Raw genomic sequence first — 14,050 nt, 5'->3', positions numbered from 1 at the left:
GCTATATTTGCTCTAATTTCTTTCCAGTTACCTGTGGTTGGACCTTTGTCACATGGTCTATGCCAGGTGTTCTGACCTTCTGTAAGAATTCACTTCAACTATTAATAATTTTCTAGAAAGGGGTGACAGAAATTTGAACATTAGCAAGTGTTTGGAGAGAGAAAAACCAGTTGATTATAATAGAAGCATCATGCTTTTAAGCCAATTTTTTTTCCAAAACATTGCCACACATTTTCACTAAAAAAAAATTGCTCGTTTTGGGGCTGGGGATGTGGCTCAAGCGGTAGCACGCTTGCCTGGCATGCGTGCGGCCCGGGTTCGATCCTCACCACCACATACAAACAAAGACGTTGTGTCTGCCAAAAACTAAAAAAAAAAATAAAAAATTCTCTCTCTCTCTCACTCTCTCTCTCTCTCCTCTCTCACTCTCTCTCTCTTAAAAAAAAAAATTGCTCGTTTTAGGCCCCAAGATAGTGGGAAACTCTTTATTCCATTTATTTTTTATTTTTTGTATTCCCAACATTACACGCATTCTTGACTGATTTTTTTAGAGCAGCTATAGTTTCAAACCTGCTCTGCAGTGTCTGGGAAAACTGCAGTTGAAATAAAATCCTAGCCAGTTTTTATTTCAATTTATGCACATTCCACACTGCTGAGACAGAGAGGGAGAAGGATGTAGCCTATGGGATTCCCTGACACACAGTGCATAGCAAAGGGTTTTCCCTTCCTCTGGGGTCCTGCCCTAGTACAGCTTCTGCATATCCTTGCTCTGTGGTTAATTCAGGTAACGAAGTAACCATGCAGCAGAGTGGGTTTTCCCTGATAATTCCTCGTAGCAACTCTTCAGTAGAAACTTTTATAAAGAATAGCAAGCAATGGTGCCATGAAAGAAGATTCCATTCCATTGAGGTGGCAGCACATAAAATGTCACGGGGATATTAATATTTACAAAAGAGAGTATCTTTCTCTAAGTGAAATTTTAACCTATTAGCAATGTGTAATGGCCAATAAGAAATAGTTGAGAGAGCCCCTCGCATTCCCTGAGTATTAAAGTTCTCCTTTAAAATAAAAATGACATTGGACAACATAGGAATTCACAGATTTTATTTTAAACTAATTTTTGCTGTGGCCTTGATCTTAGATCTTAAAAAGATCATTAACTCTTTTGGGGGTGTTGGGGTGATACTTGGGGTTGAACTCAGGGGTACTCAACCACTGAGTCATATACTCAGCCCTATTTTATATTTTATTCAGAGATAGGATCTCACTGAGTTACTTAGTTCCTTACTTTTGCTAAGGCTAGCTTTGAACTGGAGATCCTCCTGCCTCAGCCTCCCAAGCCACTGGGATTACAGGCAGGCACCACCACACCCAGCAAGATCATTAACTTTTACTTAATATTAATTAACATCCCAGAGATCACTTAACCATACCTTAAGAAAGAGGTTGGGTTGGTTACTTACATTGTAATTATGAAGAATTTTTCTATTGTTAAATCCTTAATATGTTGCACTAAGTATAACAGTGAACAGTGTTGAAAAATCTCAAACTGCTAAGTCAAATGACATCCTTCACTCTTCTCCCTTTTGTCTTTATTCTGTAATATAAAATTGTGTTTATAAAGAGGCAATACCTTTTCAGATAGCATTTCAGCTATCAAAATATTCTAAAGGAAAAATTTTCATGATGGCATTAATGATGGCAAGACCCACTAAGTCACCCAGAGCTCCTTATGTGCCTTTTTGGTCTTTGCCTGTATGGCGGTGTTCCTGTGGTAGGAAAGTTAGATCCTAACAAAGTTAGACAAATGAGTATGATCCAGATGAGGCTCCCTGACTTATGACCTTGTATTAAACCTCCAATCTGACTTTCACAAAAATTACAGCCATATATGAATCAGCGAAATCTTCACAATGCCCTTCTATCTTAATTAAAAACAGCACTTTATGATGCACAGAGGCCAGAGAGAACTAGCATGGCTGGGAAAATTTCACAGATAAAATTTAAGACCTTAAATGAAACCACAGGAGGGCTCTTTATTTATTTATTTTGGTGGGTATTGTGCTGGATGCCTCCATGCTGTCTACCCAAATTATAAGTCTGCTGATTTACATGCTTATTATAGCACCACTGTAAACATTCAGAGCAGAAGGTATTGAAGGTATTAGATAAAAATCAGACTTCAAATAGCCTACTCAATGGATCTGAAGCTGCTCTGCCTTTTGAGAATTAAATCTATTGTTGCCCCAGAAAAGAAAATGTAAATCAGGCACCTTATGTTCCTTTTCTACCAGTTTTGTTTTGGAAATTTCCTAACTTAAGAAATTAATATGAAAATAATGGTGTACTTTTTTCTCTTAAGAAGGGAAGAATCTTTCTGAAATATGATCATTCTCCCAATCCAGGTCCACTTCACTAAAAATCATTACAGCTATCAGCCATCCAATGACAACACACTGAATTACTGTAGATGCCTTAAGCCTTCTTGAGCTAAAGAGTGATGATAATGTTTTTATTCAATCTTCCCAAAGGATGCTTATAATTTTCTTCCTAGAATCATAACAGAGTGATATATGTATTTTCGTACCTTGTTGATCCTTTCTTGGTAGATGAAATTGGTTATAATTTGTATTTAGATTCATGGAACAGAAATTAACTTAAGCAAATGTAAGGATGGACTTATTAGAATTAGATGGAGAACAACAAGAATAAAAGACTCAATAAGCTTTTAGAAAGTTTAAGGGACCTGATACTTGGGGTAGAGGGCGGTGGAGCCTGACCAAAACCAGAGTCAGATTTTCCCATTAATCTGGTTCCTGTAAGTCAGTGAGTAAAGAACAGCTGGGGAGAGTAGATTCTAAAGAGCAAAACAAAGGTATCCAGTACATGTCTCCCGCATAGTTACAGAAGGGCAAGCCTATCTGTCGCCAAGTTCAACCAAGTCAAGCCACACTTACATGGCAGGGAAGAGTGATTTTTCCAAAAGAAAATAAGGGTAACATTGTCAAATGAAGAGGAACTCGATGTGGGTAGGGTTAACCAAAACCATAGCAAAGTCAAATAAACACACACACCACAAACGCCTACTATAAAATTAAAATTTCAGTCATGAAGTCTCCCCCCATTTTTTTTTTAAATCACCGTAGACAGCAGAAATAGCACAAGACCATTCATGGTTACATATTGTATGATTCATTTATATGAAATGTACAGAATAGACAAAGCCACAGAGATGAAGTAGATTAGTGATGAGTAGCTGTCAGGGGTGTGTAGGGTGCTAGTACTAGCAGGTAAGTGCTGAGGATGAGTCCTGGAGCAAGGGGCTGTGTCTTGACCAGGCTCCTGTCTGTCGAGGCCAGTTGCCCAGTGTTGTGAATATACTAAAACCCACTGAATTGTATACTCTATAAGGGTGAATCTTATAGATTGTGACTATCAAACAAATATTTTAAAAAATCAAAAAACGAACAAGAATGTGAACTTTCAGAAAATGACTGACCTTCATGAAATAACCTTTGGATGGCAAGCCTTCATGAAAAATGGGGAAAGCCACCGTGGGAAACCGTTCATTACTGGGCTGTATCTTGCCAGGGCTCTTGCCTTTGTGCTAGTTCTAAATCCTAACTCTACTCATCTCTTCTGCTATTATGAAAAAGGGCATGTGGAATGATTTAAAAGTTATTTTTCTGAAGAATGGCTCTCTAGAAGACCCAGGTCTGTACGAATAGCATCCCCTTCAGTCTTGCTTCCTGACTTGGGACTTTCCTCCTGGATCAGGAAATGCTTGGTTCTGGATGATGATCTCTGGACTAGGGGATGCGCACTGGGCTGGATGCCAGATGTGCATGGGTAAACCAGTGTCTCTTAGGCAGCCCTGTACCACACCACCTTCCCCCCTTGCTGCTTAGAACCAACTGACATGACATGACTTGTTGATACTTAGGTGTGAACTTTGGGAAGTTTTTCTTAAGAACTTTACTCCTAAAATTTGAAACTGCCCTCTGGAAATTTTGACTTTCAGAGAACTTGATGAAAGAAGACAAATGCTCAGTTATTCATTTAGCTGTAAGAAAAATCCACACTGTTTTTCACCTTTGTTTTCTTTTTCCATCCTTCCATTCCCATCTCCTTTATTCCTTCCTCCCTCTCTCCCTTTCTTCATATTGTTGCTTTAGTTTATTGCTAAAAGGACATTTAGTCAAGAATTAAATGACGTTTTATTTTGGTTAAGTAAGAAAATGAGAAAGATATAAGGATGGCGAAGGTAACCTAACTCTCTTTCAGTTTCCCTCATAGCTCTGGGAAAAGTGACAAAACACAACACACACCCCCCACAGAATGTTGCAGTTAGTCCATGCTTCATGTTTAAAGGCTGATTTAGCCTTCATGACAGAAACAATAGGCTCCAGAGATACTACCAGGCAGACCATTCCCCAGGAAGGAGCTAGCTGGCTGCTGTTATATTCCTCTAATTTTCTGATGTTGAGCTTGATAACCAGATAACCTAACTTGTTGCAACTGTGAGCAAACTGGAGTAACATGAAGAGAGGTGCTCTCTGATGAATACACAGGCCATGGTGGAGTTGTTTGGTCACTACCACTTTTATCTGTTCAAGGATATGGTTAGGGCACGGGACATTGAGCCCAGAGCTTCACACATAGTAAGCAAGCGTACTACCATCAAGCTAAAGTCCCAGGTGTTTTTGAGACAGGGTCTTGCTATCTTGCCCAGACTAGCCTCTACTTGGGATCTACCTGCTCGGCCTTCCGAGTAGCTGGGATTACAGGCGTGCGCTGCCATGCCATCCTCAAGGATCTTCTTAATTTACTAATTCCCAGCTATAAGCCAAAAATGTGAGGTCACCAGAGGCTGAATTATGGATTAGTAAGGTGATCATACAATAATTGACATTTATAATGAGGCAACTCAACCTTTTGAATCACAAAAGCTTGAATCCTATTTGGTAATATTTTAGTTTAAAATATATTTACTTTCATGCTTTGAAATAGTATTATCTATATAATAATTTCATGAACAGTCATTTAAATAGAACTGTATTCTGAATTAAATAAATGTCTTGGATACAGTCTTAATAAAATAACATACTTTAGCATGGATTAAAAAAATGTATTCAGAGAATTTGTAGTTTGAGAAATCTTTTAATATTTTAAAATTTTATTGTAAAATATCAATTTATTAGGCATAAAAAATCATTCTAGAGAACAAACACAGGAAACATGTTTTTAATAAGAAACGTAAGATGTCATATGCACATTCATTTGCTTAGATCCAAATGCATAAGCACATTTCAGACAATGATACACATACAAACTGAATGTGTGTGTGTGGATGTATGCATGTGCTAAGTTTGAAGCCATTTGAGACTGAAATAAATTTCATCCAAAGTTGAAACTGTTTCAGATGCTTACTTTTGCCTGAGTATATTACATCTTTATTTTTAAAAGATAATTAATGAATGGTAGCTTTAACAACCAGATGTATTTTTCTTCATATCCTCATAGCATGTAGTAAAATAAATCATGGTAAGTGATGAATAAGTGGTTGATGACTGAATGAATATACTTATTTCTCAGAAGTGTGTAAATTGCTATGAATTAGACTTAGCTATAGACTATTAGCTATGATCTGCATTCCAATTATGAATTGCAAAGTATAATTATGAATTATACTTACATTATGAATTTTGCAAAAATTATGGTACTTAGGTTTTCTGATAAATATGAATATCTACATTAAAGAATTACAGAAATTACATGGGAGCACTTCTCAGAGCATGTATACTCAGTATCATGAAAAACAGCCTGGTTCTAGAAATGAGATAAACATTCGTTTCTCATTTTGCAGAATGGTTTCACACCATTGTATATGGCAGCCCAGGAAAACCACCTGGAAGTCGTCAAGTTTCTTCTTGACAATGGTGCCAGCCAAAGCCTAGCCACAGAGGTAAGACACTTCAGCTTCTATGGTTAAGTTCACATTTATTAGATATTCTGTAAATCTGGAGTTGAGAATTTGCCCCACTAGGATTTAAAAGACAGCTGTACATTAACACGTGAGTCCATGCATTTTTATAAAACACGTTGAAGAATATTTTTAATCTTTAAAAATCTTCCATTGCATAGATACCCTATCTGCTCTACATGCCTGATTGTACCCTAAACTTGAACCTTTATTTTACTGTTTAATATATATTCTAGAGAACATTTTTCTGTCTCTTAGTGATATTACCTCAAATGCACCCATTGTTCTGAGTTATTTTTATTAAATATCAGTTTTAAATCCGTTTTTTTCCAGATTCGAGTTAGTCTAATTATGATTGGATTTGCATATTCCTGAAGTTAACTAATTAGATTTAATTCATACGTCTCAATAAAACTACTATGTATTTTAAAGTATCAAAGTGTATTTAAGGGAAAGCTCTATAGTCTTAAATAGAAGAAGTACTTAAAAATCGAAAGTTAAGTCATTGATGCTGTCTTGGGTAATGTAGTTTGTTTTTTTGAGTGAGTTGCTAGAAATCTGTTGCTAATAATAAAGGACCAACCCCTGAGTATTTTTTATTTCTAATAAAGCAGTATTCCAACAGATGCAGGATTATTTTACCATAATCCCACTTCTCTTACTTACATGCAGTATATTTCCTGAAGCACAAGAAAAATAGCAACAGAGGAATCACACATAATCTCATTTACTTTTTGAAATAAATACTTCCTGGGGAAATGACTAGATGAATAAAGAAATTGTGAATACATGAATGTACTCTCACCCTCATTCATAGTCAAAGAAATATGAACTCATTAATCTGTCTAAAGACAGAGATCCAATCATTTAACCATTAAACAATAAAATAGGTTGAGAAAGGAAACCAGAATTTTCCTATAATATTGCTGAATTGATAATGGTTACAAAACTTTTGTGGTAACCATCAAAAATTAATATTTATATACCTTTTCACTTAGCCGCTCCATACTAAGAATTTATATTACAGATATATTAGAATGCAAAAATAATACTACATAAGAATGTTCATTAGCGTTAATTTGTAATAATAATTTAAAAAAACTAAACAGAACCTAAACATGCACAAGTGGGGATCCTGTTTAATAAATGTTGGTATACAATAAAATGCTATTTGGCTTGTTAAAAATGAGACAAGACGCTATCTACTAACATAAGAAAGTAGCTGCAGTATTTTGCCATTAGTAGTTTGCTGTAAGAATTAGGAGGGAGTCATTTCACTTTATACCCTTCAATACTGCTGGAGAATTATATTATGAGACTTTATTATTTTTATGATAATATTCATAAAACTACTTGAGAAATAACACTGGCTGGTATCAAAAGAACAAACATTTGCTAGGAGCTGTATTGCATAGTAGGCTGACCAGAGACAATGAAAATGTCTATTTCCAAAGAGAAGAAAGGACTTGGAATGTTTTTACTATAAAGAAACGATCAATATTTGAGGAGATATCTTTACTTCAATTTGAACAATTGTACAACACATCCCTATATTGAAATATTACATGGTACCCCGTAAATATATGCAATTTTTATGTATCAGTTAAAAATAAATAAATAGAATATTTGCTAGGCACAGATCAGGGCCTCTGTTTACCCTCAGGAGTAGCTGTTCTGAGCACAGTACTCAGGTAGGATGCACAGGTCCATGCAGGAAGAATGAGGGCAGGGCATGCCTTGTTGGTTAAGACAAATTGATTTCTATTTTTGAATGGAGATACCAAATAATATAAATGTCCTAATGAAAGTGATTGCACAGTGCTCTTGTGGTTGTTGGGTAGTATTTTCCAACATCAAGTTCATATAGCTAACTAGCTCTTCTTTCTTGCTTTATATTTTTGAACAGCCAAGGAAAAAATTGCGAATTATTAAGATTCAACAAAGTGTTGTACTGTTGAAAGAAACTTTGGGTTCATGTTCTTCAACAATCAAATTTTATGAGAAAAAAACATTAAGAACCACAAACTTGTTATTTAATTTCAGAGTTAGACATCTTAAATTCAAAGAAAAGGTCAAAAGTAGGGGTAGGGGGGAACCAACAAGTCTCCCAAAATAAACAGATTCTTTACTTCCATCCCCCTATTTAAAAACATATGGAACATTTTGCTACAACTCATTTTATTTAGAGACAGGATTTCATTGATTTGCTTGGTACCTGGCTAAGTTGCTGAGGCTGGCTTTGAACTGGCAATCCTCCTGCCTCAGCCTTCTGATACTCTGGGATTACAGGCATGCACCCCCATGCCTGGCTGTAAGATTTCGTTACCTAAATTCACTACTAAACTTGAAAAAAGTTTAGTAGTGAATTTAGGTTTTCTGTACTGGGGATTATTTAACCCAGGGGCACATTACCACTGACCCACACTCCCAGCCCTTTTTATGTTTTCTATTTTGAGGAGTTGCACAGGGCCTCACTAAGTTTCTAAGACTAATCTTCAACTTTCAATCCTCTTGCCTCAACCGCCTGTGTTGCTCAGATTGTAGGCGTGCACCACTGCACCCAACTTGAGAAAAGTTTTGAACCCATTTTGTGCATAGTTCATGATCCTTTAAAAAACCACTTTTGTTGATCTGCTATCTTGCAGAACTGTTTTTTTGACTTTTCAAAATTTTTGTTTTTTGCTTTGATAAAATCATTAGAAATCTAATGCAATATAATGTGCAAGTTCCTGATTGAGTAGGCAGGGAGTACAATGTTCATATTTTTTAAACATATTTGAGAGTATGCTATTCCATTGTCTGTCTTCTTTGAAAAGCAATCAAAACTTGGATATAAAGCAATTTTTAATATATATAGCACCCTTTAAACATCTGTTTCTTTTGAGTCTATTATTTGATAAATATGTAACTACTACACATTAGAGATTAGGTATTTTTCTTTGTGCTTTCTATTTTTTTCTCTTTTCAGTAGCTCTTCTTTAGAAGCAAGTATAAGCCCAACTTACTGTGAATAGATTTGCATTAGTTTGTAAGTTAATTGCTAAGTTGTCCTATATTTTAAGTTTTTAAGATCCAAGAAATACAAAACCACAAGTAACTTTTAAAAAGGTCCTAAAATAGATCCTGAAATAATAGATTCAGTCTTTGGCAAAAGATGCATATATTTTTTTAAAGTTTGTATTCTTTTTCAGTACTTTAATGTTATTATTTCTTAGTTTTATGATGAGAAATAAATGTTCTCTGTAAATACAAGTAAAATCTCTATTGAGAGCTACTGTTACATCTCTATATAGAGAACATTTGGTTCCCTGCAGATGTTCAATCTACTGAATTTTTCTCTTCTTGTGGATTATTGGCATAGGAAATAAAAATAACAATAAGAAATGAATCCTTTTATTCATATGATTGATATGATATTCTAAGTATAGTATGGCTTTTTTATTAGCCATCAAATTGGTGACATTTATACAGAAGTCTGTATTTACAGAACAATCAGGGGCAATTAAGGGATCCTTTAAATAGGAAGTTTTTAATAGGATTTTTAATTTACTGAAAGATATCTGCCAAATTTCTTTAAACATTTTTTTTAGTAAGCGTGCTATACAATTCATATCTCATATATGTATAAAATCTTTGGCATGCTAGGTTTTTTTAACTCTATTTTTATATTGCTGTGTACTGCATATCAAATTTTACCCTATATATCTGCAGATCATAGTTATTCTCTAAGCAAAATATTTGCTTATTGAAATTCTGTCGCATACCTCTTACACGTCAAACTCTCCACAAGGCAGTGAAGGTCCACCCTTGAACAACCAGGGCATGAACCCTGTTCTTGGTAGTTTCTATCATATTTCTTTTCTGCTCATACTTTTAAGAAGAACTGAACAAAGCAAACCACACTATTTAAGCTTGTATTTGAAACAAAATATAGAACTTCTAATTTTAGCAATTAACACCTTAGAGCTGGTGTCTTTATGTCCTTAATTGGCTTATGCAGGAAACATATTCTTGTGAGTGATAATCAGCTCAGTTTGCAGTTTATTTTGTGGTACACAGAACTGTCCTTTATGAACAAGCTCTGAATATATAAATGAATGTTGATGGTCAATGGAAATGTAGCCATTTTGTTTTGATTCAGAACAGAAGTAGACTGTTATTTTTACCCTTAGGCACTGTGCAGGTTTTTAAAGTGAGATGCAAAGTTAATTCTTCATATGCAATTTTCTTGTTTTTGCGCTCTCATATAAAAATGCATTTTTCAGGGCTGGAGACATAGCCCAGTTGTAGTATACTTGCCTACTATGCACCAGGCTCTGGGTTCAATTCCCAGCACTGAAAAAAAAAGAAATTTTTTCTTTCCTTTGTAAATGTAATAATATCACATAATGATAACATTCAATAGAAAGAAAAATGGTGATGTAAATTTCCCTTGAGAGAACAGTTTATTCATCCAAATGTTTTTGTATCAATATATGATTCACACAGATATTTATCTATGTGAAATTGAGATCACATATTAGTATTGCTTTGTGTACTACTTCTCTTATAAGAGTCAACTGTAAATGTTCATATCCTTATGTCCTTAAGTGTCTACTGGCTTTTTTATTAGCCATCAGACTGCAGAGAAAATGTCCTCCTAGTTAAGTAGGGATTTCCATTTTCTTCTTTTCCTTCTCCCCTTCCCACTATCCTCCTTCCCCTTCTCCTTCCTGTCGTCTTGAGTAGTAGAGTGAAGAGGAACAGGTGGCCTTGAAACTGGATCTTAAAGCTTGATCTTAGATAGGATTTGTACCCAGAGAAGAGGAGGGCATTTCAAGGAGGGGAAAATGCCATGAGGGATGCCAGGGTAGGAATTTGCCCATCCAGAGTTAGTCTGAAAACTGGTGGGAAGGTTTTATGTGGGACAAGACTGGCCAGTATAGTCCCTTAAGTGCTTTGTGCCAATGTTTTATACATTCTTTCAACTGAAGTGTGCAGTTTTGTGTTCAGTCAGATAAATAGTAGAGGCACTTGATTATTTTCCAACAAAGGAAAAAATGGAAGTGGTGATTTCAGAAGACCAACAAGATGTTAGTATGCAACTGACCAGGTTTCCTTCCTCCCCTTTACAAATGCTCTTGTATTAGAGTAGTCCTCTACTTATACTATAGGACCACAGAAATAAAAGAATCAGGAAAAGGAGAAAAATATGTTATATGCATTTAAGAAGAATTCAAAATGAAACCCACTAATTTTTGCAACTATAATGCGCTAATAAATAAAAGTAATAAGTAGTCTGTTTGCAAACTCTACAGTAAAAATGAATTTTAATAAATTTTTGAGCTTACAATAATGAAAACATTGCAAAGTTAAAATTTGTGAGTCTTAGGATGTTCTGCCCTGTGCTGCTTGTCCTATCGTCAGCAACTCTAGATTACACAGAAATTAATAAAATAAATTAATGAAACGCTGTGAGATCTATAGATGTCTCATTTTTGTCAAGTCCCAGGGAAAAACAAAGGGAAAATGCAAAATGTAGAGTGTGCACTTACATCCAAATTTATTCTGAAGTCATGTTTTAGTAAAGCTCATGGACACACAGGTTAGGACAGTGGGTACAGGAGGCTTAGGGCTGGGGAGAGTGGGAAAATATTGAGCAAAGAGGACCAAGTCTCAAACAGGAAGAATGAAGTTTTTGGAGGGAAAGGTCTATGGCACAGATGGGTGAGTGTAGTTAGTAATAGCATATTGTACAATTCAAAGTTGCTAGGAAAATTTCAAATGTTCTCATCACAAGGATAAAAGTAATTGAGGTGGTGGATATGTTAATTAAGATGATTTAATCATGCCACATCATATTCATAAATCATATTTACCCCATAACTATATATAATTATGATTTGTCAATCCACAATACAATTTAACAAAAAAAACGTAGCTAAAGTTGAATTCTGAAAGATCAATGTGTTGTCTTTCCTTATTGGTGAAAGAAAGCAAGAGTCTTTCATGTGGACCTTTCTTAAAACAGCAATGACAATGGTTGATTAATTTATGTATACTGACAGGGCACCAGGCTTATGCTAGGCCACATGGTAAAGAACAGATAGGCACAAACCCCATCTATATCAGTAAAAATTTTTTACATCATATTTAAGTAAGCTTTTTGCAAAACTTTGCCTAGATTTAACCTGAAGTGTTCTGATTTTATTGAGATGATTTTGTGTGTACTGAAATTATAGTTTTTTTTTCTTTTTTATGTAGTACTTTTGTATATTTGCAAACTTTTTCCAATTAATCTGTAAGTGCTACTTTTCAACAGAGGGGGGAAAAAAAGCTTAGCAAGAAATTTTTATGATCTTACGATTTTTGTTTTGGATAGATAGAAGTCTTTCCAAATATATGTCTATTTGAATATAAAGTTAGCTTTTAATGAACCTCAACAAAAATTGATCTGGCTGCTTTCTTATTTAATTGGATCAAAAAGAAAATATTCACCCATCTTGATGCATCCATTTATTTGCAGGATGGCTTCACACCACTGGCCGTAGCTTTGCAACAAGGTCACGACCAAGTAGTTTCACTCCTCCTAGAAAATGACACGAAAGGCAAAGTGCGTCTTCCAGCTCTTCACATCGCAGCCCGAAAAGATGACACGAAAGCCGCCGCCCTGCTGCTGCAGAATGACAACAACGCAGATGTGGAGTCAAAGGTGAGGCTCAGGGACGCTGGCGTTTCCTGCAGCAATCCTGAGTCAGACACACGGCCTTTAAGGACGCCTGGTCTCCCTCTTGGCAAACTCATGCCCAAAACTTACCTTCACTGAAAGGAATGAAAAAAATGTGTGTCCAAGCCAGTCAAGCGAACGCACACCCTCCCTTAATGTAAAAAGCTAAAGGATGCTGCAGGTGCTGCCCATGTGTGCTAAAAGGGAGCCCTCCCACAAAAGAAACCGCTGATGTGCCATTGATTGTTTCCTTCCTTTGAATACATATTGGGAATGTATTGAACACTGCAACTCAAATATCAGGGTGAAAAGTCACAAATCGCCAAAGACAGTGTGCCCCAGTAAGCCTCTGTTGATGTCTGAGATGACAGGCAGTAAACTGAGTGTAGATCAGCTGCGGAAAGCATGCCAGCCGCGAGAGCCACAGCTGGAAGTTCCCATTGTCTTGACATGTCTTACTTGAAAGTCTCTGTGAAGGAAATGTGGCAACTGGACTAGGTCGTCGCGTGGCGCCCTCCATTCAGTCTAGCTTTCTCTGTGCCTTTTGTGCTTCCATCATAGCTTTCATCATCATTCCTAAGCTGTCATGAGCTTTCGGCAATCCATGTCACCAATAGTGAACTAACCGTTCATTTTTTCCTCCTCTTTGCTTCCAAATGTGTTAACCTAGATGGTGGTGAATAGAACAACAGAGGTATATATATATATATCTACATATATGTATGATCTATATCGCATCATCACTTACCCATTATGTAGTGCTGCTGCCTCATTTCCTTCCTTCCTTCCTTTGCATCGCCTTCTGTAGGCTAGATACCTGCTTTATTCCCTGCCCCGCAAAGGAGCATGTGCTAGAGCAGACAGTAGTTTGAGTACCAGGGCTTTCTGCAGCTGAACTTGGTGTTGGAAGGGAAGATTTAGGAATCCCTGGAACTTAAATGTGTTGCATGTGACCTGGAGAGTTTTGACACTTTAGATGCTTATCAGCTATACCTGAAGCTGCAGACAACCCTGTCATTCTACTCCTCCAGAATTGATTCTTTAGGGTTCTGCATGACACTTACCCTCTCCGGTGTCAGCAAAGGGAAAGTTACCTCAGAAAGGTGACAATATGACCCACCTTCCACAAGAGTCAGACGGCTGGCATGGCTAAGAAGCTTGCTCACACACTAGAAATGCATCTAGTTCCTCTAAGGTTTCAATCTTTGGGGACTAAGTGAATTGCTGCATGTTTAGCACTTTTAAGGAAGTAAAATGATCATGGTTTAGGAAAAAAAATCAAGAAAAATGTGTTAGTGAATAGGCATTTGCTAACAAAGAGATCAACTTGTGGAATCTTTATAGAATACAGTCGCCCATTA

The 14,050-nt window shown here is 36.2% G+C and overlaps 1 protein-coding gene across 1 annotated transcript in view; it reads left to right on the top strand.

Moving 5' to 3' along the window:
• The window catches only part of Ank3 (ankyrin 3), a 323,355-nt gene that overhangs the window by 100,495 nt on the left and 208,810 nt on the right, over positions 1-14,050 (top strand). The window contains exons 5-6 of the mRNA XM_077799312.1: positions 5,867-5,965; positions 12,489-12,674. Coding sequence (XP_077655438.1) covers positions 5,867-5,965; positions 12,489-12,674 — 285 coding nt within the window. The remainder of the gene's footprint in view (positions 1-5,866; positions 5,966-12,488; positions 12,675-14,050) is intronic.

Source organism: Urocitellus parryii, chromosome 5, assembly GCF_045843805.1.
Source record: "Urocitellus parryii isolate mUroPar1 chromosome 5, mUroPar1.hap1, whole genome shotgun sequence".
Classification (NCBI taxonomy): Eukaryota; Metazoa; Chordata; class Mammalia; order Rodentia; family Sciuridae; genus Urocitellus; species Urocitellus parryii.
This window is presented reverse-complemented; position numbering and strand designations above follow the sequence as displayed.